Raw genomic sequence first — 27135 nt, forward strand, 5'->3', positions numbered from 1 at the left:
TGGCCCAGTCACCTCGGCGGGAACTCCGACCAACCAATAGAAGGCAGGTATAGGAGGGCGGGCTGAAGGGGTTGCGAGCGCACGCGCAGTTGGTAACGGAGACTTGGCTGTGTGGCGGTGTGGGTGAGTTGGGTGCAGGTGGACTCGTCTTGGCCCTCAGAATCCCCGAGTGGCCGCTACCGCTTTCTCCTGCCCTTACCATGTTTCTCACCCGGTCTGAGTACGACAGGTCTGTGTGGCTGGGGGAAATGGGGTGGGAGTTACGGGTCGGCGGGCCCGGGGCCCGGTCTGGGCCTGGGTTCTGCCGTGTCATGGGGGCGCCCCAGGATCCCGAGTCTGGCCTGGCCCGGGGATCTCTCGCCTTCCCCAGCCGCCCGCTGTGATTCCCCAGGTTAGAGTTGCGCCTGTCGGCCACACTTGTCCTACCGCTGAGTCACTGCTGGGTCCTAAGTCGGTGCGGAAGCGTGAAGCTCCGCTTTGTGCTTGGGGAAAGAAGGCTGGTGCGCCGGGACTCCGACCTTTAACCTGGGAAAGGCCAGGAGTCACCCACTCTCCCCTTCATCTATTTGTGCTGAGAGTGACTGCCTTTTTAAAAATGTAAACGTGTGCCTGGAAGAAAAAGCAATTAGAGATCACTTAATGGGTTTGATCATTTCAGCTCCCTTTTCCTTGTAGGACGACAACCTCGTTTTCCGTTTCTTAGCTGTGGGAATAGAGCAGCCATTCCTTTGATTGAGATGTAATGGGACGTGCTGTGATGTATAGTTTCTGCAGAAGAGCGAAGGAAGGCTCAGCTTTGCCCAGATATAGTGTATGGAGTCTGATTTTATGGGAACTGGAATTTAGAGTGTTCTCAAGAGTTTTGTCATCATGCTGATTCAAATAGACCTAGGCTTTTCTGACTTTTTAAACAGTTTAAAGCAAGTTACTTTAAATGTGTGTTGAAGACCAGATCTGTTTTTGAAATCAAAGCTGTGAGATTGTTGTATTTGTATAAAACAAAAAATCTTCTAGAGCTTGGAAATGTTAAGCAATATTAAATTGTACATACTTATGCTGTAGGCATTTTTACTTTCAGTTTCTGTTTTGATCAGTTACGTTTCACATAGATATTGTTTTTTTTAAATTTTAAAGCCAGGAAAGGCAGATGTTTTCTTTGTACTAGATGGCTTGAGAAGCTGCATTTCTTGTCAAGTATATGTTGAACCTGTCAAAAGTTTTATCAGTTAGAACTACCACTTTAAGAAAAAAAATCCTTTTACTGACTCATAGAAGATGTATGTGAAGTTTTAAAACTGACGCCTTAAAAAAAAAAAAAAGAAAAAACTGACTCTTTTTCCTACTGTCCTATAAAATGACTTTGTTAGTCAATATTTAGCTTCCAGAGCATTGAAGAGAATCATCTTTGTGTGATATAATTTTGAGTAAGGGGTGTGTATGATGGAAATTCTTATTCTTATCAGAAAGCCTTTATTAAGGTTTTTGTGATCATTTACTTAACATGTTTATTAACAGCTTTGTGTGATATAATTTTGAGTAAGGGGTGTGTGTGATGGAAATTGTTATTCTTATCAGAAAGCCTTTATTAAGGTTTTTGTGATCATTTACTTAACATGTTTATTAACTGCTTTGTGTTACTCATTTTTGTATCTTCCTAAAGAATGCCTAAAACAGTCCTTTTTTATTCACTTAGCTAAGGTACTTGAATGCTTGTCATACGGCAGTGAACAATATCATGATCCTTTTTCTCATATGGGAGACTGTCTTTTAAAGAACTATTTACAAAAGTAACTACAGTATAATTCAGAAATGTGTTCATGTCATTAGAGAAGCTCAAATCAACACTATGGGAGTTTGATGAGAGAGATTGCATTCAATATTAGGGTATTATGGAAAACTTCAAAAGGAGCTGATATTTAAACTGAGCCTTAGAGACTTCCCTGGTGGTTCAGTGGCTAAGACTCCACGCTCCGAATGCAGGGGCCCCGGGTTCGATCCCTGGTCAGGGAACTAGATCTCACACGCATGCCGCAACTAAGAGCCCGCACTCTGCAATGAAGATCCCACTTGCTGCAAATAAGACCCAGCGCAGCCTAAGTAAATAAATAAATAAATTTAAAGAAGCATAAATAAACTGAGTCTTAGAAGTAAGGTTTTAATAAATATGGAGAGTGAGAGTGAATAGTTTTGAGGCAGAGAATATAGGATGAACAAAGGAGGGGCAGTGGGAAAGCATACATAGTTCGTGTTTGCAAAAATTCTAGTCTGCTGGCACATATGATACACATATGGGAATGGGGGGGAGATCTGGGAAAACACTATGGTGCTAGATACTGGATGGTTTTTAATATGAGGTTGAGGAGTTTGGGTCTTATTTTGTAGGCATCTGTGTGGCATAAATTATCATTTTAAGAAGTTACATAATCATAATTGTGTTGTATAGAGATTAATTGACTGGATTAGAGGAAAGAGAATCAATACCAGTTAGGAGGCTATTAAAATACTTAGGTGAAAGGTAATGAGGGCATTGAGAATGGAAGGGAGTGTTGAGCTTCTGTGCGGGGCGGGGGGTGGGGGGCCTGGGGGGGACTGATTTGAATTGATATGACTTGGCATATGGTTAATTATGGGAAAAGGGGAGGAGTGAGTCAGATCATTCAGAACTTTATAGTTTGGGGAACTGGGAGATGCGAGGTGTTTTAAAGTAAAAATGAAGTAGGAATGGCAGGAGATGTAGCTGATTTTGCAAGGATGACTGGATTTAAGAAGATATTTCAGACTGGAAAATGTCAAGTGTTTGGTACTAATGGGATATCCAAATGGAAATGCTCAGGAGGCTTTCAGATTAATCAGGAAAGAGGTCAAACTGGTAATAGAGATTTGGAAGTAGTTAGTGCTTGACATAAATGAAATAACCCGGAGAAAGTTTGAAAACAGGGCCAAGAGCAGAGCCCACATTAGGGAAGACTTAGCAATACCTCAACAGGATGAAATTCCTGAATTAGGGTGAAAATACTGTATTCGTATTCACATAGTACTTTACACTTTACAAAGTACTTTCATAGTCTGCGCAATTCAATACCGATTGTATTATGACAGAGGCAGGATAGTTTGTTGTTTTTTTTTTTTCATTTGAGTGAATTAAAGTTAGTAAGTGGCAGAACTAGAATTTAATCCCAGGTCTTCTGCCCTCGGACTTTCCTCTCAGTGATTTTTAAAAGCTGTTTCTTAGAGTCCTAAATTTCCTTTTAAATGACATTAGGGATAGTACCTCTGGGGAAAATGGGAGGCTGGAATGGTGAGATTCTCTTTTGACTCCTGATAGTTGAAAGCTTGGTCTTAGATTGCCTAAATTCTCATTCCAGTTCTGCCTCTTATATGCTGAGTGACTTTGGGCAAATTACTCAACCTCTTTGCGTCTCAACTTCCTCATCTGTAAAATAGTATCTGCTTTAGAATACTGCTTCATGGGATTGTTTTGAGAATTAAGTGTGTTGTCATTTAAAGGTTTATAACCGTGCCAGGCATATAGTACATATTCAGTAAATGTCAACTTGTATTATTATCTGTTTTATATTTGAGATATATATATATATGTAAAATATTTCTTTTAAAAAAAAGAGTTTTTTTTTTTTTTTTAATTTATTTATTATTTATTATTTATTTATGGCTGTGTTTGGTCTTTGTTTCTGCACGAGGGCTTTCTCTAGTTGCGGAAAGCAGGGGCCACTCTTCATCATGATGCGCAGGCCTCTCACTATCACGGCCTCTCATTGCGGAGCACAGGCTCCAGACACGCAAGCTCAGTAGTTGTGGCTCACGGGCCAGTTGCTTCGTGGCATGTGGGATCTTCCCAGACCAGGGCTCGAACCTGTGTCCCCTGCATTAGCAGGCAGATTCTCAACCACTGCGCCACCAGGGAAGCCCAAAAAAAGAGTTTTTGATAAAACAAATTTGAAAACACTGCTCTATATCATCTTACATGTTATAAACTCCAGACTCCATAAACCAAGGAGCACAACTATTTTCATTCATTTGTTCAAATATTCTTAAAGTGTCCATTGTGTGCTGAAAGCTTTTATAGCTAAGACTGTGTTGCCTCTTCTCCAAAGGGATTTCTAACAGATGAGCAAGGAAAGGTTGGGGATTGTTTAAGGGAGAAGAGCAGTCTGGCATGTATAATGTATTGAGTGAATTAACTAGGTTAGGCTTTAGGAACTACAACAGATCTCAGTCTGTTGTTCAGATAACAATACTAATTCATACAGATAAATAGAGAAATGTCCCTGTGGCTGGCTTTTACTAAAAAGTAAGATATTAACGTCAAATTCACGTAATGGGAAGAGGATAAGGATAAATGCACATTTTCTTAGGAATTGCCTGATAGTTTGGGGGCATGAATTTACCAAAGGGATTCCAAATTGATTCAGGATTGAGGCAGAAAGTCACCTGCTTTCATTTAATCAGTTTGAAGATATTATGGGAGTGGGGCAGAGGTGTTCTATGTATAGGTTCCATTCTCTTGAAAAACTGTTAATGTACCGAAAAATAGCTACAGATTGTTGTGGGTAAAGGAGCATAAAGATAGTATGCACATCTTGTAGCCATCTGAGCTAGATGTCAAGGAACTTGACTTTAGTGTCTCTATGCTTATTTTTTCTGACAATTTTAATACCTTTTTTTTTTTTTTTTTAATTATAGGGGTGTGAATACTTTTTCTCCTGAAGGAAGATTATTTCAAGTGGAATATGCCATTGAGGCTATCAAGGTATAGTATAAGTGGGGTAGTTTTTGAAATTTCATGGCAACTTAGTACTTTGCTGGCAGAACATTTGGAGTAAATGTGTTTTAGCTGTTCCTTTAGAAAATGTTCTTTATCTCCCTTTAAGCAACCACAGTTAACCTTTTTAATTTTTTTTTTTTTTGAAGTATAGTTGATTTACAGTGTTGGGCACAATTAACCATTTGTATAACAATTTCAATCCCATTCCTAACAACTACTTTGGAACTTTTTAATCAAATAACTGCTTCTTAGTTATGTAAGTAGCTTTTTCTTAGTGGGGTTGGAAGGACATGTTTGTGTATATAATCTTCTTGGCTATAAAGAAAGGGGTATAGAATTCCTGAGTTAGCACCTGGGAGATATTTTATCATCTTGAACAGATCATTTAACTGATCACCTGTATTCTTGTTGGTAAATTTGTCAATTTGTACTAGACATTTTTGGGTCTGAATAAGAGATGTGTCCTGTAATCTAACAACAAAATCGAATAGTTCAAACCAGTATTCAAAAAATTAGTTAGAAAGTAAGCTATTTATACTTAAAGTTAGTTATGTGGGATCTTCTGTTTGTTGGATTATGGATAATCTAAATTCTGCTTTAGATCTAAATTAGGTTGTTTAGGATAAGGTCCAGGCATCAGTATTTTTAGGGACTACCTCAGTGATTCTTAGTGTCTAGCAAGGGTTGAGAATCACTGATCTAGTCAAACTCTTCACTCTGTTTCAATCACCTCTACATCCCCAAACAGCTTCTGTTTTTATAGATCTAGTGATAGAATATTTTCTCACTAGATAGCTCATTCTGTTTGGAAATAGTTCATAATGGTTTAGAAATTTATCCTTATATTGAATTGAAAGTCTAGCTTCCTGAAGTTTCCTTCAGTTGGCCCTAGTTTTGCCCTTGAACCATACAGGGTGTTTAAACCTCTTCCATAAGACAATTCCTCACATATTTGAAGAGAACTATTGTGTTTCCCTCTAAGTTACCTCTTCTAGAAAGAGTATATTGGGGGAAATAGTTATATGAGAATCTGGAAAGGGCAAAGAAGATTCTTAGTTGAAGACATAGAAGTGAAGGTGGAAACATTGTAGTAGATAGTGGGCAGAAAACGATGGGCCAGCTACAAAAAGTGCCTATTTTCTATTTCTAATCATGTGTGCCCTATATTTAAACCATATGTTACTGTGAAGTCTGAGATTATCACAATTGCAAGCTGTAGCATTTATTTTGAGCCTCAGCTAAGATAATAGTTCTATCCAGATGTGCAAGCCAAGAGTAATTCTCAGTTTTTTTGATTCCCCTTAAGTCCCTTAGTGCTAGTAATTTCCACATTGCTTAGAGTTAACGAGATGGTATCTGATCTCTGTAGCCCTAATTTGAGCTAGGATGGAGTAGTGCCATTAATGTATGCTGCTTAACCTGTGTAAAAATTCATACTTTTGGGCGTTGAAACAACCTTGTTGTTGTCTTGGCAACTTAGCCAATGTGAAAGCAATTTGATAACTATAAGGATTTAGTAGTATGAAAGGAGCTGGAGAAATGACTAAAAATAGCCGACAAATAGAAATTATCACGTAGAGGTGCTGTATGGATGGCATGGGTGAGATATAGCCAGCTGAGGTGGGGGCAAAGTGACTTTTAGAGTAGGTTTGGGGGAAGAAATGGAAATCTGTGACAGTGTCAAAATTATTGTATTATTCTGAGCATCTGGACATTGGTTACTATGCTAGTGAATTATATTAAATAAATAATACATAGTCAGTTCAAATGTTCCCTTTCTTCCCTTCTCCGTCTCCCTAGTTCCAACCCGGGGTGGAGGTGGAGTTTAGTCAGAATTGTAATATTGAAGTGTCTGGGGATAAATGTAATGTATAATAGAAAATTATCTTGATTTTGATATATTTTGTAAAATAGCCTGCCTCAAAATATTGACCCTTTTTTGGAGTAGAAGCATAGAAATCTATTTTTTAATTAATTAATTGATTGATTGATTGATTGATTTTTGACTGCATTGGGTGTTCGTTGCTGCGCACGGGCTTTCCCTAGCTGCGGCGAGCGGGGGCTACTCTTCGTTGCGGTGCTCAGGCTCTAGGTGCGTGGGTTTCAGTAGTTGTGGCACGTGGGCTCAGTAGTTGTGGCTCGCGGGCTCTCGAGTGCAGTCTCAGTAGTTGTGGCGCACGGGCTTAGTTGCTCCGCAGCATGTGGGATCTTCCCGGACCAGGGCTCGAACCCGTGTCCCCTGCACTGACAGGCGGATTCTTAACCACTGCGCCTCCAGGGAAGTCCTAGAAAGCTATTTAAGTTGGAGGCCAAATTGAACAAGTTGAAAATTTTTCCTTGTGCTATGAGAACTTCCTCCACAAAATAATTATAGGGACTATTGACATTTTAGAACGGATAATTCTTTGTTGTGGGGGACAGACCTGTGCATTGTAGGCTGTTTAGCAGCATCCTTGGCCTCTATCCATTAGATGTCAGTAGCACTCACTCCTCCAGTTGTGACAGCCAGACATGTCTCCAGACTTTGTCAATTGTCCCCTAGGGGGTAAAATGGCTCCCGGTTGAGAATAACTCTGCTAGATAAAATTTTAAGGTAGGTACGGGGACTTCCCTGGTGGCGCAGTGGTTAAGAATCCGCCTGCCAATGCAGGGGACACGGGTTCGAGCCTTGGTCCGGGAAGATCCCACATGCTGCAGAGCAACTAAGCCCGCGAGCCACAACTACTGAGCCTGCGCTCTAGAGCATGCGAGCCACAAGTACTGAAGCCCACATGCCACAACTACTGAAGCCCATGCACCTAGAGCCCATGCTCCACAACAAGAGAAGCCACCCCAATGAGAAGCCCATGCACTGCAACGAAGAGTAGCCCCCGTTCGTTGCAACTAGAGAAAGCCCACGCGCAGCAACGAAGACCCAATGCAGCTAAAAATAAATAAATAAATAAATAAAAATTTTTTAAAAGTAGGTATGAATTCTGTTCTGCTCTGTTCAGTTGGAGATTCAAGATCAATACACTATACATAAAACAATTAGAGGACAACTAAGTGCCAAATTAAATTCTCTGACAATGGTTTCTGACTTTTTTATTTTACAGTTGACCCTTGAACAGGGCAAGGGTTAAGGACACCGACCCTCCAAGCAGTCTAAAATTGCCCTGTAATCTATTGATATAGTTGGCCCTCCATATCTGTGGTTCCTCATTCACCCATTCAACCAACCACAGATCAGTACTGTTGTATTTACTATTGAAAAAAAAAAAATCCACATGTAAGTGGACCTGCGCAGTTCAAACTTGTATTTTTCAAGGGTCAACTGTATTTTTAAGGCATACGTGCATGTAGTTTTAGCCAGAAGGTAAAATAGTTTTATAAACCTTGTAACAAAAGCAGAAATCCCTGAGCCTGCCCCTCTTTATCTTCAGCTTCTCAGATGCAACATTTTAAAGTCTTCTAGCTAATTTTCTTGGCATTTACTTCCATATCTTTAAGATAGGAACACAGACTTACATTTTTTTCACCTAGGTATTATCCACAGACTTTTCATTATGAAGGATGAAGATATCTGCCCCCAGTGACACACAGATATACAGTTTCCTACTGGGCTAGAGATAGGGCAACCCTCTCAATGTATATCATATCTATCATAATTTTGTTAGATCATTAGTCAGCATTTCTATTGGTAAGACTACGTAAATGCTTTTCATACCTGAGCTGGTTTTCTGTTTCTGCACAATATGGTTTTCCTGGGAGTTTATAATTCTCTTTAAAAAATTTGCCTAATTTAGTATGTCAATATCAATAATTCATCCCCAGGGTCTCTCCAAGTTATGTATATCCTCTCAAAACACTCAGACACATTAAGTATCCTGTAAAAGATTCTTAAAGAAATCTCTGAGCTTTTGACCAGCTATAATCTGGACTGGTTCTCTGGGCCTGCTGCACAGCTGTATACTTAGCATCTTCTATCATCATCATCCTAGGAACTCTCTTTAACTCCCTCTTGCGTTAGATCACAAGTCATTTTCTTTTTTTTTTTAATTTTATTTATTTATTTATTTATTAATGACTGTGTTGGGTCTTTGTTTCTGTGCGAGGGCTTTCTCTAGTCGCGTTAAGTGGGGGCCACTCTTCATCGCGGTGCGCGGGCCTCTCACCATCGCGGCCTCTCTTGTTGCGGAGCACAGGCTCCAGACGCGCAGGCTCAGTAATTGTGGCTCACGGGCCTAGTTGCTCCGCGGCATGTGGGATCTTCCCAGAGCAGGGCTCGAAGCCGTGCCCCCTGCATTGGCAGGCAGATTCTCAACCACTGCGCCACCAGGGAAGCCCCATTTTCTTTTTTGATGTATTCCTTCAATTTGGTAGAACCCGTTCTCCAATGATTTCATAAGAGACTATTTTTAATTTCCAAGCATTTTTGTTTTTTTCCTTTTTCTTATTAGTGTCCTGTTCTTGTTTTATGGATGAAATACCTTTTTCAAGGACTAAAAAAAATTTTTTTCGCCAGATTTCTTTTTCCCCTTGAACAAGCTAGATTCTTTAGAGATATATATTTTTAAACTGCAGATCTTGACCCATTAGTGGGCACTGAATCAATTTAGTAGGTCATGGGAGCATTTCTTTTTTACGTAGACTGGAGCAGTAGATCTCAGAATGCCTTGCTCATAGTATTGGTGAGTGTTTTCTTTTCTTCATGAAACTTTGTTTCTATTATATTTATTTCTTTGTATCTGTTTGTGTATTTTGGTCATGATATAAAGTATATTTCTTAATGTAGATTTGGGTCAGAAAATTTGAAAACTACTGCTCTAGAGAAAACTGCCTCTTCTCATTTCATGCCTGGAAGGTGCCTCTGCCTGCTCTCTTCTGAGAGCTGAGCAGGGAAAGAAGGCTGGGGTTCTTAACATTAAACTTGTCAATTTTTACTTAATTCCCCTGTTTTCCTGTAGTACTCTGCCTTCGATGGTGGCATCCCCCAGTCTAGAGACCCTCTGTTTTACTCTCTCCAGAGTCTTCTACAGGAGTGGGAGTGGGGGCCATCATCTAGCTTTACAACGTAGGGTAAAAGATCTGGAAATCTGTCTCTTAAGCAAACGTTGAACTAATTTTATAATTTTTAGCTGTTACGTTTCTATTTCCAGAGGTCCTTGTTGCCACCATTCCCTTTTTGGGGGGTCCTATGATAGAAATCAGGTTGTTTCTTGACTTTCTTTACTGCTGGGTTAGGATTTGGATTTCTCGGGTTTGCTAAGTAAGTAATCACTAACCCATCTTCTTTCTTTGAAATTTTGTGTCTGTGTCTTTGTCCATTCTCTTTGTCCTAGTGGATTTATCCAGTCCCTGCTTAAGCCTTTTAATCTCCTGTTCTCAGGCTTGGAGAAGGAGTAGAGCTAATGTATGTATTCAGTCTACACCTTTACTTAGAAGTAAGAGCACTCATTTTTTACATAAAATTCTTTGACATTTTATCTCCTGTAGTTATGCATGTACCATTAAGAAAATATACAGTGAAAAGCAGGTATATATATTTAATAACACTTCTAAATAAAGTCACAACTTTACACATTTGAAAAATAATACATATATGTATGAGACATGATCATTCAGTCTGCATGCGTTTTAAGCATGTTATGCACAATGATTTATGAAATTCTTTGGAATACTTTGCAATAACAGACTCCAGGAATCTGATGCTCACACTGATAGTCATTGCTTTGTAGAACTAAGTAAATATAGTCATTTACTGTAAGTAAATATAGTGATTATTTACAGGAGAGAGCACGTATAGTCATGGAAGGCTTTATGAATGATGGCTGGAATTTGGATAGGCAAAGGGAGGAGCGTATTCCAGGTGTGACGGCATGGGCAGAAGTGCAAGGGTAGCAGATAATATGGCATGAGAAAATGGATTTGGCTATACCTGAGGGATTTTGCTGGAGAATGATAAATAATAAAGTTGGAAGTGTAAAGTAGGATTAGGTTTTGAGGACTCTGGAAGCTTACTTGGATTTTATGTTACAGGCAGTATAGAGAGATATTAGTTCTTTAGAGAAGGAGAAGTATAATGAAAATAGCATTTTATTGTATCAGTCAGGCCATAACATGAAAGATACATTGGGAGAGAGAGATTAAAGATAGGGAGACTAAGTAGGAGGCTGTTGAAGTAATCTTGGCATATAAAAAAATAGCTAACATTTGTTGCTTGTTTATTATGTGCAAGTTACCATTTTAAGCATTTTATATATGTGTGTTTACCCCTCTTGATGTGTACGTATTGTTATTATTATCCCCCTTTTGTAGATAAGGAAACTGCGACAAAGAGGGGTGGGTAACTAGGATGGTGGCATGGAGATGGAGAGATGAAATCAAGCTATATGGTAGACTGCTAGTGACCTTGAAAGATATTTTTATGTTGTTGGTGGTGTTTCTTTTCTTTTCTTTTTTCTTTCTTTTTCTTTTTTTTAAGTAAATTACTTTTCTGGAGGTCACATAGATTTGAAGGATATCACCTTTTGGGATAGATCAAGGTAGCAGAGGTAAAAAGATACCAAGTCCAGAAAAAACATTAAAGTTGTATTACTTCTTGCCCACTCTGTTTAGAACTTTAGAATCTGCCCCTCTCCAAAAAACTGGCATTAGCGTTGATCATTTTCCGGACATTTTCAAGACCTTATTGAACTTCCCCTTTAGAAGCACAAAATTCTGTAAATCGGTGCTCTTGCCATTGACAGGAATAGTACATTATTAGGGTGCGCCTTATTTTCTCTGTGTACTAGATATGGCTGATGGAAGCTTCTGTCATGTGAAGATATACAGAGAGATTCCTGGTGAGTATGTGAGACTGTTCTTTGACTTCTATATGATAACCATAACCTGTTTCTCTTTAGCTTGGTTCTACAGCCATTGGGATCCAGACATCAGAGGGTGTGTGCCTAGCTGTGGAGAAGAGAATTACCTCTCCACTCATGGAGCCCAGCAGCATTGAGAAAATTGTAGAGATTGATGCTCACATAGGTAAGGAGTAGGAGAAGGCTGTTCTGTAGGATCTTGCCTGGGTTAATCAGTCTTCTTTGATGTTTCAAGAGAGGTTCATTAGGTGAACATCTTATCCCTTGTTAGTTATCATTTTCCAGGTAGTAGGCCATTGTGCATAATATAGGTAGTAGAAAGCAGTTATAGGATTCACCTACTCCCAGACGTTCCTTTCTCCCTCAAATTTATACTTGGCAAATGTGATGGTTATTGAAATATGTGAAGGTTGAATCATAGGCCAGCTCCCTATGATGGCTGGGTCTTCATTGATGCATAACATTAGGAGCCCACCTGGAGCAGAGGATTGTGTGGGAAGGTAGGGGTGTCCACTAAGGAAAGAGAAATTCTTAAAGATCTTCAGAGTGGCTAAGGTGCAGCGAGTATAAGGATGATAGACTTTGACCCAGATCAGTACTCTTCCTCTGTTTTCAGATTTATCATTTCAATCTATCTCCCCTTGCCTTCCCTTCCTCCCTTTTTTGGGTCTCTGTTAAATTCCCCTGCCGTGGCTTCTGGCATCATTGTAGCATGATGAGTAGTTCTACTTATTTATAGCATGGCATTTTAGTTGACTGCCCACATTTACTTAACCTATCTAGTCATCTAATTACTGAAACATTGGTAAAATAATTAATTGCTTGAAGGCGTCAGAATCAAATGCCATAGTGATGCAGGGAGCTTAACATTATCTCTTTCATAGATATAGAAACTGAGAGTTAGTCTTTTAAGATTAGAACATTGTATCTACTTTATCTGAAGCCATCTACCTTTTGGAGGTAGGTCAGTGTCACTTCATTCAACAAATTGAGAACCTCTTATGTGCCAGACTTTGTGCTAGACACCAGAGGCGCACAAAGGAATGAGACATAGTCCGCTTGTGTTCCAGGAGCATACAGTTTAATCACAGAAGTAGATATGTAAATAAGTCAATGCAGTTAAGTGAAGTAGGTATTAAGAAAGGCTGTAGTGTATGCTTAGTAGGGGTACAACGGAGGAAACAATTAGTTTTCCCTGGGGCCAGTGGTAGTAAGGCTTTTAGAAAAGGATTCCATAAAGGTGATGCTTGAGCTGAACTGAATTCTAAAAGATAAGGAAGTGTTTACCAAGTGAATAAGTGTCTGAGTGTAGCAGGGGAGAGCTTTCTGGTTGGAGGGAATAGAAAAGAGCAAAGCTGTGGTGGTGTAAAATATAAAATACCCTGGCATACGCAGTTTGGCATGACTGGCAGGTGGAATGTGGCAAGAAACGAGTCTGGGATCAAACAGTGGAAGTCCTGTTTACCACACTAAAGAGCTTGAACTTGATCCTTTTGCATTAATGGCCAAGGTTTTAAGCACTGAGGAAATATGATCAGATTAGGATTTGAGAAAGACCATTCTGATAGTAGTGTTGAAGGTAGAGTGAAGGGGACTGAGACTGGAGGCAGGGAGACCAGGTCTGAAATTTTTTTAATAGTCCAAATAAAGAGATGATGAAGGCTTAACCAAGGTAGTGGCCAGAAAACGGAGAGGTGAGGACTAATGCCAGACAGGCTAATCAGACAGCGATTGATAGAATTTGGGATTCAGTTGGTTGTGAGGGCCAGGGAAAAAGATGGAACCTAGAAGGGAAATGAGTCTGTGGTCTATCCAAGTAGATATATTAAGGGAGTCGTTTGTCTTTATAGGTCTGAAATGTGGGAGTGAGACCCAGGCTGGAAATTTAGATTTGAGTCATGACGTGTAAAGTCACAGCCATAATCTTGGCATCTTGGGCCATCACTCATATAACTAGTTTGTGTTTGGTCAGGAAGTGAAAAGACTTGATTTTCTTCTAGGGTCTTCCATTGTAGCTCATAGTGAGATAGTTATTTTTTTCCCTTGTTTCTCCTATTGGACTGTTAGTGCTTGCTTAGTTTGAAGGTGCATCACGGGCTACAAAAGAGTGCTGAAGGAATGCTTGAGGATGTAACGTGTGGAAATTCATGTTTGATTAGCTGCTCTTCTCTGTCTCCTACCTTAATAGCTGGACTTCTCTGTCATTATGAATGGTTTTTATTTGTTAGTGATATAATTATACTTGTGTTCAGTGCAGATGATTTCCCATCTAATCTCTTAGGTATATTGCTATGGGATTGCTGAATGGCTGTCATGGTTTCACTGCAGAATTTCAGTATTTCCTGAGTGGATGAAAGAGTTCTACAAGGATTTGGCTACCGGGTCACTGTTGCTTTTACATTGCAGGTTGTGCCATGAGTGGGCTAATTGCTGATGCTAAGACTTTAATTGATAAAGCCAGAGTGGAGACACAGGTAAAATTAGCATCATCTCTCCTTTTTATCATGATGCTTGTGTTCCTTGTTTAGTGATGATATAACTGCCTGGACTGTACTGCAGGTATCTGTGTTAATATCAGATGTAGCTCTTGGGAGTGATTTTGGGTAGAATCCCTAGTTACAACTTTCTGAGGCTTGGAGTCTAGCCATCCAACCATTGCAGCTTTAAGGAAGCCCTGGTAAATAGTGCTGACAGTCTCTTGCTTCTTTTTGACTTGCCTTATATAAAGCAAGCATTGCACTGCATTCTGTTCCCTAACTGACTTTCTGTGGGAGCACCATAGCAAGAGGTAGAAATAGCTAAAGGAATTCTCACCCCAACTGCCTTTGCAGCTAGGCTTGCAAATGACAGCTCTCCTGTAGTGAGTAATGATATGTACCAGGTGATAAATGCTGGTTAGGAATACTGATTTTTTTTTTTTTTTTTTTTTTTAAACTGAGCTCCTGCTGCCTGCAGAGTAGTAGACTGGTAGGAAAAAAATATCTGATTGGTAAACATTTTTTTTGTGCTTATTTGCAGGTTTGCTGTCAGTACTTATGTAAGAATAAGTCATTTAATTTAAACTCCAACAGAATGATAAGATAGGGCCTTTGAGGGAAAGCGGCACTCAGCTATTAGCTTTCACTTTGTGAAAAGACTAGATTTGGTGCTCTGAAGGGTTAACTCTGTTTTTCAAGGGAGCAATCCTCTCCCTTGAAAAGTCGTCATTGCTTAGAGTCCTTTTGGTGTAACTTTATTTCCAGAGCTATTTCTCTTCCTCTCATGCAGTCCCGAGCATTTGAGTTTAGTGTTAAGGAAAACACACCAGAGCTTGAGCATTCAGTTTTTAACCACAGTCAAAGGGATGTGTGTAGTGAGATGGTGGGCTACTTTTAATGCCATTCTTACGAAAGGTAGACCATGCTTTGCTCTTGTTTTAGAACCACTGGTTCACCTACAATGAGACCATGACAGTGGAGAGTGTGACTCAGGCTGTGTCAAATCTGGCTCTACAGTTTGGAGAGGAAGATGCAGATCCAGGTGCCATGGTGAGTTTGATGCTTGTGCCAAGCTTTCTTGCTGTCCTGTGGAACTGAAGACATTTGTCCTCGGAACATGTCTTTACCATCTCTTCTCGCCCCCCTACTTTGTAGCTATTTATCTTAATACCTCCTGCTTTTTGGTTCTAGTCTCGTCCCTTTGGAGTAGCACTGTTATTTGGAGGAGTTGATGAAAAAGGACCCCAGCTGTAAGTACCATTTGGCCATTTTTTTCCTGCTTCCTTTTTGGGAGAATTATTTACATTTGGGATGGGGACTGGTGGTTTAAATCAAGTGAGAAGATTATTGTAGAGTTGTAAAAATGAAGGGCTTCTAATTCTATAAAGTTCATTGATTCTATGCTGCTTACACAAAAACAAATTTGGGGATTTTATGAAGAACTCCTCTATTGGAACCAGTGCTATTTGTAGAAAGAAATTAGAAGTAACTTTGTTGCTGTAGTCAAAATGTGTTTTAGAGCCTTGCTTTGGAATATTGATTTGATCCCTATCCTCAAATAGTATTTAGACAGGCATACATAAGTGTCATATTTATATATACTGTATATATAAAGTATTCTTATATATACTTCTCTTCTAAATCCCTGAGGAAATTATTATTAGTTTTCTTAAACACTTTTTTTTTTCCTTGAAGTGGGTTGCTTAAATAATAGTTTATTTTTACTCTTTTGTTCTGTATAATTTTGTGCAGTCTTTCAATATCTTTTCATCTTTCAGTATAATGGCTTTTTTTTTAAAGGATATTTACATTTTTTTTTCGTTTATTCCCAGACTTTAGGCTGTATAAGTTTCTGGCCAAGCAGCTTTGATTATTAATAAACATAGCTTTCCCACCAGTTATTGAAGACTTAAAAAAATTTCTTTAAAGTATTACCATTAGGTCCAATAGGCATGATTAATTATCATGCTGAATTAAGAATTGTTTTTTGGTGTCTGTAAGAAACTGATTGTTGGCTACTATCTTTAAAAAATGACAGGATCATTTAAATCTTTACTTCTGTTTCCTGAATGCTTTTTCTTTGATGGCATATCTTTTTTTTTTTTTTTTCACACACACACACTGTATTTTATTTTTACAAGAGATAAATAGACTGACACCAAGCATTGTACGTGGATGACCACAACAAAAGCAATAATGATTGCAATTACCAAACATGAAACACACTCATACTATGTCATAATATTGGCATTCAGTCCAGTAATCCTCCACTGTAACAGATCCTTTACTTTGCAGTGAAAATTGATTTGTATATTCTTTGCCTCTGAGTCCTTGTGGGATTTTTTTTTTTTAATTCAAACAGAAAGTCACAAAAATTATAATCATCCTCATCAGTTCACTCAGTCCCATGTAATTAATTTTTTTTTTCATCTTGATCTTTTGTTAGCACTTTTATGAGTTCATCAGTTTTTCATTAGAGTTCTGAAAATGCTTATTCATTCAGTTCAGCAGTACAGTTACCAGAAACCTGTACTTGTCAGAGTCTTTTCTATGAATTCCTTGAAGATGAAACCCTTTTATAGGAACATATTTGCAAAAGCATCAGAGTACACCCAGAACTGTGTAAATGACAAAAGACTTAAAAATGACCACAATTAAAGATTTGATGAAAGTTCATAATAGTGCAATTAACAAGGAAATTTAGTTATTTCTGAGATACACATTTTAAAGTAATAACTAGAATTATGACTTATAACATTATACCAGAACATATAAGATTTTTAGAAATTTCACGTAATGTCTGAAACATTTATATTAACATATTTCCATACAAATAACCCAATGAAAGTTTAGTATTAGTTGTTTTGTTTGTTTTTTATACTGCAGGTTCTTATTAGTCATCAATTTTATACACATCAGTGTATACATGTCAATCCCAATTGCCCAATTCAGCACACCACCATCCCCACCCCACCGCAGTTTTCCACCCTTGGTGTCCATATGTCTGTTCTCTACATCTGTGTCTCAACTTCTGCCCTGCAAACCGGCTCATCTGTACCATTTCTCTAGTTTCCACATACATGCGTTAATATACGATATTTGTTTTTCTCTTTTTGACTTACTTCACTCTGTATGACAGTCTCTAGATCCATCCACGTCTCAACAAATGACTCAATTTCATTCCTTTTTATGGCTGAGTAATATTCCATTGTATATATGTACCACAACTTCTTTATCCTGGTTTCTCCAGCCATAGAACATCTTTTGGATCTGTGCCTCAGTATTTCCTGGCTGCAGGGCCAAGCATTTATATTTTTTAGTGAGACATTTGTTACATAAAATGCCACCCTTCTTAAGCATTTTAATCCTCTTCTTTTTGGTGGTTTTGCAGGTTTCATATGGACCCATCTGGAACCTTTGTACAGTGTGATGCTCGAGCAATTGGCTCTGCTTCAGAGGGTGCCCAGAGCTCCTTGCAAGAAGTTTACCACAAGGTAATCAAGCATTCTCACGACTTCTATTATCTTTTTTTAAAATCAGGGTATAATTTACATACAATAAAATGTACAGACCTAAGAGTTCAGTTCTATGAGTTTTGACAATTGTATACACCCTTGTAACCAGCACTTAAAATATAGGGACTTCCCTGGTGGTCCAGCGGTTAAGACTCCACGGTCCCAATGCAGGGGGCCCCGGTTTGAGCCGTAGTCAGGGAACTAGATCCCACGGGCCACAGCTAAAAGATCCCGCCCGCGTGCCACAACTAAGACCCGGCACGGCCAAGTAAATAAATAAATAAGTAATTTAAAATAGATGCATATATATATAGCACACTTCCATCACCCTGCCCCAGAATGCTTGCCTCCTCTCCATTCAGTCTCTTCCCCCCTTTCAGGCACATTTACCATTGTAGATTAGTTTTGTCTGGTCTTTTTATGAATAGAATCATACAGTTTGTATTTTCATGTCTGCCTTTTTTTGTTCAACATACTGTTTTTGAGATACGTTCGTATTTTTGCACATTTCAATAGTTTCTTTTTATTGATGAGTGGTATACCATGGTGTAGATGTACCACAATTTGTTTATCCTTTATCTTCATAGCTTTACTTAGCAGTTTATATTTCCTAGTCTGGCTCTCCAAGCAAGTGGGCATTTGGTACTTTTTATCTTTGTGTGATGGGAAGACTTGGTTTGGGGTAACTCATTGTAGTGGCTGAAGGCTGCCCTACTTGTCATTCAGGTGGTTCATACAGGGATGCCTGCTTACATCAACCTCTCCTAGTATTACTTTTACGTGTGCAGGAAATCAGGTACAAAATGGAGTAAGAAAAGAGCAGATTTTCTAAACCATTGGGCTACCTTCTAGATCATTTGGGAATTATTATTCACAGGATATCATCAATATTATCTTGCTTCTACATTAAAAGACAATAACTAGAGAAGTGTAACTCTTTCCTCTTCTTCAAAGATCACTTACCATATTACAGTTGGTAACTTTGTTCTGGTTCAAAATAAGACTTTTTTTTTCTCTGAATAAAGGTACTCTACTTATTTACCATTTACCTGAATTCTGGAGATACTTATAATGCACTGTACTTATTGAGATGTTTGATTTATTGATATCTGCTAAATCATTTCTTCAGGGAGATATAGGGGAAATCTTTGAAGGAAGGAGGGATTATGTGCAATTAATGGCTACTCTTCTTACCCTCTTTGTTTCAAGTCTATGACACTGAAAGAAGCCATCAAATCTTCACTCATAATCCTCAAACAAGTAATGGAGGAGAAGCTGAATGCAACTAACATAGAGGTATTTTTCTGTTTTATTCAGATATCATAGCTCTTATTGCTGAAGATCAAGATAGTAACATTTTTGTATGCTCAGTTCGTAAGAAGTTATTATCCTGTGAATAAGCAACTTTAGTAATGTGGTAATGGCAGAAGCCAGAATTTGGTGAGTTAAAGAATAAAAGGGAGTGATGAAGTGCAAAACAAGAATATGCTGCCTTCTCAAGAAGTAATTAATGTCAGCAGCAGGCAGCATTAAAGAAAAAGATTTTTGTCTTTTTAAGGATGGGGAAAGACTTGAAAATACTTTTATAGTCTGAGAAGCAAGTAGTGGATAGAAAAATGTTAAAAGAAATAAAAGTGGAAGTTAGATAATGATGGAAGAGTTCTAGAAGAGAGAAGGCATGGTACAAATGAAAGAGTTGGTTTTGAAAAGTAGAATTGATTCAGCATTATACTGAATACCCATTATATGCCAGGTACTATGTAGATGCCAGGGATACAGACACAGAAAATCCAGTTCCCATTAAGTAGTATAGAGGACATGCGGATAATAACAGCTTGGGTTGATACTTCTGTAATAGCAATATGAATGGATTGACACAGGAACATATAACTTATACTGGGGCATTAGGAAAGCTTCCTGGAAGAGGTGAAGTTTGGAGAAGGGAAGAGAATGGTATTCCAGGAAGAGGGAACAGGACATGTAAAATAACACTGTGCGTAAAAGGGAACTTTGAGGGATTTATCTGAATGCTGGAGTGTGAGATGTATATAAGATAGGGGGATGACACTGGAGAGACGTGGACCAGATTCTGTACGCCCTTATATAGGATCCTAAGAGTAGACAGGAGGATGGGAGGTAATGATGAGTAAAGTTAAGGCAGGTTTGGAGGTGAATTGGGAGAGAGGTGTTATATTTCCCTGGTGATTGTTAGATCATCTGCCGAGGGTGGGTGAATGCAACAGTGAAATTAAGAAGAATGGGAAATATTTGGAAAAGTCATTATGGATAGGGAAAAGGGAAGACAGGGATGAGTAAAAGGATTGCTGGGTCACATTAAAATATGCTAGCTGAAACTGAAATCACAAAACAAGTTGTTGTAAAAAGTCAGGATAGTGGTTACCCTTGGAGGCATGGTATGTATGTATATTATATTTTAATTAAAAAATTTTTAAAGGCCAACTGAGGCTGGAATCACAAATCAGAAATTAAACCAATCAGCACTTACCAGGATACTTTTCAGCTATACTCAGCATAGATTGAGAAAATGTATATTTGGATAAATCTCTGGCAGAGGATTGACTGGTTATGGGCAGAAGAATGGAGAGAGTACTGGAGAGTATTGTTTGTCAATCTGTCACCAGTAGAGCCTGGTTCCGTAGGCTGCAGTGAAAGGGGCAAAATTGGGCGCCAGAACAAGGGGCTGGCCTAAAGGTGGGAAGGTCCGAGAAGAGTTGGAGAGAGGTTGGGGCTGCGGGAGGGGTGTTTGGCTTGCTTCTTCAGCAGTCATGGAGAGAGGGGGTTATGGAATGGAAATGGAAAACTTACTTCATAAATAGTTGTTTTTTCACCTTCTCAGCAAAGATTTGAAAATGCTTCCCCTTCGTGCCAGTCTCTGAGATGATGAGGCACAAAAAATGCAACGATAGCCCATATTGACCCTTAGGAGGGATTTTGTCAGTTCCTTTTGTGCTTTGTTTTCTGTGGTACTGAATGAGATAGGGTCTTGGCATTTCCACTAAGACTATCTCCTTGCTACCTCAGAGTAATTCACATGTAGCTCTTTTTTTTTTTTTTTTTTTTTTATTTATGGCTGTGTTGGGCCTTAGTTTCTGTGCGAGGTCTTTCTCTAGTTGCGGCAAGTGGGGGCCACTCTTCATCGCGATGCACAGGCCTCCCACTGACACGGCCTCTCCTATTGCGGAGCACAGGCTCCCGACGCGCAGGCTCAGAAGTTGTGGTTCACGGGCCCAGCTGCTCCGTGGCATGTGGGATCTTCCCAGACCAGGGCTCGAACCCGTGTCCCCTGCATTGGCAGGCGGACTCTCAACCACTGCGCCACCAGGGAAGCCCACATGTAGCTCTTTTGATTTCACAGGGAAGGTTCTAAGGCCTGCCTGGTTCAACTAAAACTTCAAAGATATTTTTTAGCTCATTCAGTTTCAGTGCAACTACAGTGTTGCTTTGAAGAGAGCATCAGGTGTGTTTCTCATCCATGCTCTATCATTAATCCCTGACTAGAGTTTTCTTCGCTTTAAAATGGGGGCACTTCCACTTTTCCAAGCTCTAACTCATGGTTTCCAAACCTGGCTGTCCATCAGTCTTTGGCTGTCCATCAGACTTTGGCTGTCCATCAGAAATCTGTATTTTTGAAATCTCCTTGGGTGACTCTGATGGTCAGTCTAAGAAGGTCAGGCATTTGGGAGCCACTGCTCTAGAGCCCATCCTCCTCTATCTCTTTGAGGTCCCTGCTCCGCCAGTTGTCCCTTGCGTCACCAGCCTCTCCTCAACAGCCACTTCCCCTCAAAAAGGGAAAATTTCCAAGTTGCATCTTTCTTTAGAGAAACAAAAAAACAAAACCCACCTTTGTCAACCCCTCTCTCTACCTAGTATCCTTTTTTTAAAAGATCAACTTCGTTGAGGCATAATGTACATACTGTAGTGTGCGCCTGTTTTAAGTTTACAGTTCAGTGAATTTTGACAAAGGTATAACCCTTGTATCCGCAACCACAAGATACAGAACGTTTCTGTCGTCCCCAAAAGTTCCCTCATGCCCCTTTTTAGTCGCTTCCTTCCCACTGATCTGCTTTTTGTCACTATAGATTTGTTTTGCATGTTCTAGAATTTCTTATAAATGGATCTTACAGTGTGTATTCTTTTTGTGTCTCACTTCTTTCACTTAATAATTTTGAAATTCAGGAGTTTGTTACATTTTATTGCTATTCCATTCATCGTCTTTTTTAACCTTTAATTGCTAGACGATGAATCTGTATTCATTGTCATCACTGCCTCGCTTCTCATTTATTTCTCAATCACTGCCATTGGTTTCTGTTATTATTTCCCTGAGACTGCCCCTTGCTAAGATAACTCCTCTTTACCAGATTTCATGGTCATTTTTAAGACTTCTTATATGACCTTTTCTGAAGCAGACACCTCAAATTTTTGACAGTTGTAAAACTAAACTCATCATTTTTCCTGAAAACCATTTCCTCTTCCCTTATTTCTAATTCTGGTTGATGACACCTTCAGTGAACCTGTCATTCACAGCAGAAACCTGGAAGACTCTGACCTCCCTTTGCCTTCACCGATTTGTGTCTTTGCCTCCTTAAATAACTCTCATATCAGTGTCTCTTCTTCATGCCTACTCCCAGGGCCTTCTCTTGTTCAGGGCCTCATTTTTCTCCTGCCTTGTATGTTTTGAGATTTCCTAGCTAGTCTTCCTGCCTGTAGCCTTGTTCTCCTCCTTTTCATTCCATTTCCCCTGCCATTGTGCTACTGAAGTGGATTTTCTAAATTGCATATCTAAGCTCAATTGTCCTCCACTTTTAAAAAGTCTTTTCTGACTCTTAACTGTTTGCAAGATAAATTCCAAACTTCTTTTCATGTCACAGTAATTCACTACTTCTTAAGGCATATGTTTAACCTGTTAGGTACCTTGCTAATTTTACATGCAATTATCTTTTAATCCTCACAATAGTCTTATGAGATAGGTATTCCTACTTCCATTTTACAGAGGAGGAAACTGAGGCTTTGAGAAGGTAAGACCTTGACCAAAGTAACAGCATTGGTAAATGGTGGGGTCAAGGTTTGAAACCAGGTCTGATTTGGGGTCCTGTACTTTCTACCACTTTAATACACTATCTCTATGAGCTCTGAACCCCTGCTACCTCTCCATTTCATCTCATCACATATGCAACCTCTGCTCTAGTCATTCAGAATTACTTTCAGTTTTGCAAATACATCATCTTGCTTCGTGCATTTATGCATTTGCATATTCAGTCTGCCCTCTGCTCCTTGACTGACCCATTCTTGTAATGCTTTAAGACACAACTCAAAGATTGCTTCTCCTTGAAACCTTCCTGGACTCTCCCCTAGGTTACTCCTTTGTGCCTTTATGTATGCTTGGCTCTGTTGTGACACTTACCTGACATTAAAAGCATTTGGCGTCTAGCACTCTTAGTAAATAAGACAGACTTTCTTCATCTTTGAATCTCTTTGCTTCGTACAACTGTAACTAGTACACAGGTGCTTAGCAATTAATTACTGATCAAATCAATAAAAGAAAATATCTGTTTTACCTGCCTCACAGAGGTTTTTTGAAAGTAAAGTGAGGACTTCCCTGGTGGCACAGTGGTTAAGAATCCGCCTGCCAATGCAGGGGACATGGGCTAGATCCCTGGTCCAGGAAGATCCCGCTTGCCACGGAGCAACTAAGCCCGTGCGCCACAACTACTGAGCCTGTGCTCTAGAGCCCGCAAGCCACAACTACTGAGCCTGAGTGCCACAACTACTGAAGCCCGTGCACCTAGAGCCCGTGCTGCACAACAAGAGATGCCACCGCAATGAGAAGCCCGCTCACCGCAACGAAGAGTAGCCCCCGCTCACCGCAACTAGAGAAAGCCCACGCAGCAAGGAAGACCCAACACAGCCAAAATAATAATAAATAAATAAATAAATGTATTTTTTAAAAAAGAAAGTAAAATGAGATAAATAGAAAAGTAGCTTTCATATTCATTATGTAAGTAAATGCAAGGGGTTATTTTTACTCATCTAGTGATGGGTACCTTCCTGAAGGCAGTATTTGGTTTAAGTCCTGTTAGTATTGATTTGCAGCCTGGTTCTATAGGACTGGTCTAATTCAGAGTTGCCCAGTTTCTGGTTTTTAGCCCCTGTAATGGTTTGGGAGGACTAGCTTGTGAGCCATGGGTGACTTGACAAAAAACTCTGTAGGCTCTCACTCTTCTCTGGTTTATTGACTTTGTATCTCTCTGTCCTCATGTCCTTAAGAAAAGCATTTATATATTTTAATTTCCTTGGAATAGAACTCATGGTCTATATGGACATCACTAAATTATTTAACGTATATTTTACAAATATGTTTGGGACTCCTCTGATATTTCGTATAATTGGATAGATCTTTTAGGAGAATCTAGTGGAGACTGCAGGCTTTGAGAGAACATTTTTTTTAGTCTGTCCCCAGACCAGATCTTCAGGTGTTTTAAGATGTGCAGTAGTAGTCTTCTTCTAAATTTTACCTGTAGTTGAGGCAGAGAATAATAAACATCATGTAACTGGGCTATGCTAATTTTGGCAGTTTTCAAATTACACTAAATATCAGTAGTGAATATTACTCAAAAAATGCCCTACTATGTTTAATTTTAAAGTTAAAAAAAGATAATATAAGGAAATGACATTTCAAACAAACACAAAAGCTAAAGGCAAAAGTGAAGTGGCACCTATTCCTCAGTATTACCCTAAAACATGGGACTATGTTGTCAGCAGAGATGATGGAAAACCCGGTGGTTTGGCTAAATTTGAAACTAACCATCTTCTGACCCTAGTCTTTTATTGCTCAAATACATTATAATCTGGACTGCTGGTTATTACTAATATCTTTAGTCGCAACTGATTTCCTATGGTCAGTGTTAATGGGATCTTTTCATGGCCAGTCCTTTTAAAAAACAAAACAAATGTTTTTCTTGTTAAGTTACCATATGGGCAGTTTTAGAGAAAATAATACCCAACAATAATAGTTAATTATGTGGTGCTTATTACAGTGTTCTAGACACTGTTCTAAGCACTTTACATGGATTGACACATTTAATCCTCACAACTACCCTATGAGTTAGGTGCTTTTATCCCCATTTTACTGATGGAAATTGAGGCCCAGAGTGGGCAAGTATACCAAGGTCACATACACAAGCTCGACTTGCAAGTGTGTGAATATGCTTTTAATATATTTCTAAAGGAATCTTTAACAGAAAAAACTACTGACCCCAATTTGCTGCTTCTTTTGTGATCCTTGTTGAAGTAACCTCAAGAAGTGACAGTGATGCCAGGCATTTGGTTAACTATTATGTGGTGGGTTAACCTCAAAATAGAAAATTTGGTCAAGAAGATTTTTATTTTGGAGTCAGACAGCTATTTTAGGAACCTGCTGCTGGAAAGGATATCCCTGGGACAGCAGATCCCTTAGTTCCTAATGAACAGCTGCATCACCAACAACTTCTCCTGACTGTGCTGGGGCTATAAGCAGGGTGATCGAGCCGAGCTTACTAACCCTTCTCTGTTTTCTTTCTAGCTAGCCACAGTGCAGCCTGGCCAGAATTTCCACATGTTCACAAAGGAAGAACTTGAAGAGGTTATCAAGGACATTTAAGGAAGCTTGATCCTTAGAATTTCTTGGGGACAGTTTTAGTTCTCCTAGTTGCCCGTAACTTTTATTTCCAGCTCCAATTCCTTGGAAAATCTCCAGTGTATGTGCATTTTTTTATGATGTCTGTACATAAAGGCAGTTCTGAAATAAAGAAAAATTTTGAATATTTGTTAATAGACTATTCTCTTCTAATGCAGTCTTGTGTATAAAATACTTGTGTTGGGGGCAAAAAGGATAGTGGTATTAATATCCCTAACCTATCAGTATCTATTCTAAAATTGTTTTAGTGGCTCTGTACAACAGAATCAACTATATTATGAATTCCTTGGTGTTGACAGATGAACTCCCAACTAGTCCAACTCCTCCTCATGTGTTATAGGTACTAATACCACTGTAAACTTCAGTTCTGTAGTTTTTCTTGAGTAAATAGTTATTTTTGCTGCTTTCCTTATATGAAGGAGATGCTACTAATTGACCGTCAAAAGAACATGTTTTGAGGCCCTTCCCAAAACTGATGGGTTGGAATAAGCCAGCTACAATGTTGTACTATTTATTGTGCCTTAAGAGACAATTTGGAATGAGATTTTCTTTTTTTTTATGAAGTCAAGGACTATAAAAGAATCAAATTCATGATCTTGGCCTCGCTGGCAATCAATTACAAATCAGTAAGAGAGAACTGGGTAATTCAGAAGTAGTTTACATTAGACTTTGGAATATACTATGAACTTCCCCCGTTAGAGCTGCCAGCATATGACTGGTTGAGATGATTTAAAGAATCAATCTATTGGAGCCTCAAAAATGGCCATATGGACCCAGCAATCCCACTACTGGGCATATACCCTGAGAAAACCATAATTAAGAAAGAGACATGTACCACAATATTCATTGCAGCGCTATTTACAATAGCCAGGACACGGAACCAACCTAAATGTCCATCGACAGATGAATGGATAAAGATGTGGCACATAAACATAATGGAATATTACTCAGCCATAAAAAGAAACGAAATTGAGTTATTTGTAGTGAGGTGGATGGACCTAGAGTCTGTCATACAGAGTGAAGTAAGTCAGAAAGAAAAATACCGTATGCTAACGCATATATATGGAATCTAAAAAAAAATGGCACTGATGAACCTAGTTGCAGGGCAGGAATAAAGAGGTAGGCATAGAGAATGGACTTGATGACATGGGGTGGGAGGGCGAAGCTGGGGCAAAGTGAGAGTAGCATCGACACATATACTACCTAATGTAAAATAGTTGGCTGGTGGGAAGCAGCAGCATAGCACAGGGAGATCGGCTCGGTGCTTTGCGATGACCTAGAGGGGTGGGCTAGGGAGGATGGGAGGGAGGCTCAAGAGGGAGGGGATGTGGGGACATGTGTATGCATATGGCAGATTTGTTTTGTTGTGCAACAGCAACTAACAGTATTGTGAAGCAATTATACTCCAATATCTATTAAAAGGAATGGCCATATGAAGTAGATATTGTTACTTCTCATATCATACTTAACAGATGAAGAATGTAAGGCTGTGTGACCATGGACTCAGAAAATTAAGCTGTTGAGACTTGAACTCAGATTTTTCTGGTTTTAAATCATCAACTCTTGATTTTACAATGCCAGGCATGAGAAGCCTAGATACCTACTGAGTAATAGGGAAATCTCATTGAAATTTGAAATGTACTATCCACAACATGGCTAATCCACGTGTGAATAATGCAGAATTGATTGTGTATTGTCTTCATTAACATTTGTAAGAAGTTGTACTCTATGATTTCAAATTCTGATTATTTGAATAGGCTGAATTCATATTAAATTTATACCAAATTTCCAGCAAAAAACATGTGCTTATATACATTTGGAA

The 27135-nt window shown here is 39.1% G+C and overlaps 1 protein-coding gene across 3 annotated transcripts; it reads left to right on the forward strand.

Moving 5' to 3' along the window:
• The first annotated feature begins 71 nt into the window (after positions 1-71).
• Positions 72-25443, forward strand: PSMA5 (proteasome 20S subunit alpha 5). Of its 3 annotated transcripts, none has more exons than XM_082450805.1 (9): positions 72-123; positions 4702-4768; positions 11668-11794; positions 14035-14102; positions 15048-15155; positions 15297-15355; positions 17497-17599; positions 18830-18916; positions 25200-25443. In XM_082450805.1, the coding sequence occupies exons 3-9, from the start codon at positions 11746-11748 to the stop codon at positions 25275-25277; spliced, it is 552 nt and encodes a 183-aa protein (XP_082306931.1). In that variant the 5' UTR covers positions 72-123; positions 4702-4768; positions 11668-11745; the 3' UTR covers positions 25278-25443. The 3 variants fall into 3 exon arrangements, with proteins under 3 accessions (XP_082306931.1, XP_082306929.1, XP_082306930.1); XM_082450803.1 differs by having other exon boundaries at positions 74-229; XM_082450804.1 differs by lacking the exon at positions 18830-18916 and having other exon boundaries at positions 74-229.
• The last annotated feature ends 1692 nt before the right edge of the window (positions 25444-27135 follow it).

The sequence above is a fragment of the Balaenoptera physalus genome (genome assembly GCF_965194825.1).
Source record: "Balaenoptera physalus genome assembly, chromosome: 1".
Taxonomy (NCBI): Eukaryota; Metazoa; Chordata; class Mammalia; order Artiodactyla; family Balaenopteridae; genus Balaenoptera; species Balaenoptera physalus.

Coding starts and splice junctions, on each gene's coding strand:
- PSMA5 (XM_082450803.1), top strand. CDS start 201: ATGTTTCTCACCCGGTCTGAGTACGACAG. Junction 14,103..15,047: donor AAGCCAGAGTGGAGACACAG/GTAAAATTAGCA, acceptor CTCTTGTTTTAG/AACCACTGGTTCACCTACAA. Junction 17,600..18,829: donor TGCAAGAAGTTTACCACAAG/GTAATCAAGCAT, acceptor CTTTGTTTCAAG/TCTATGACACTGAAAGAAGC.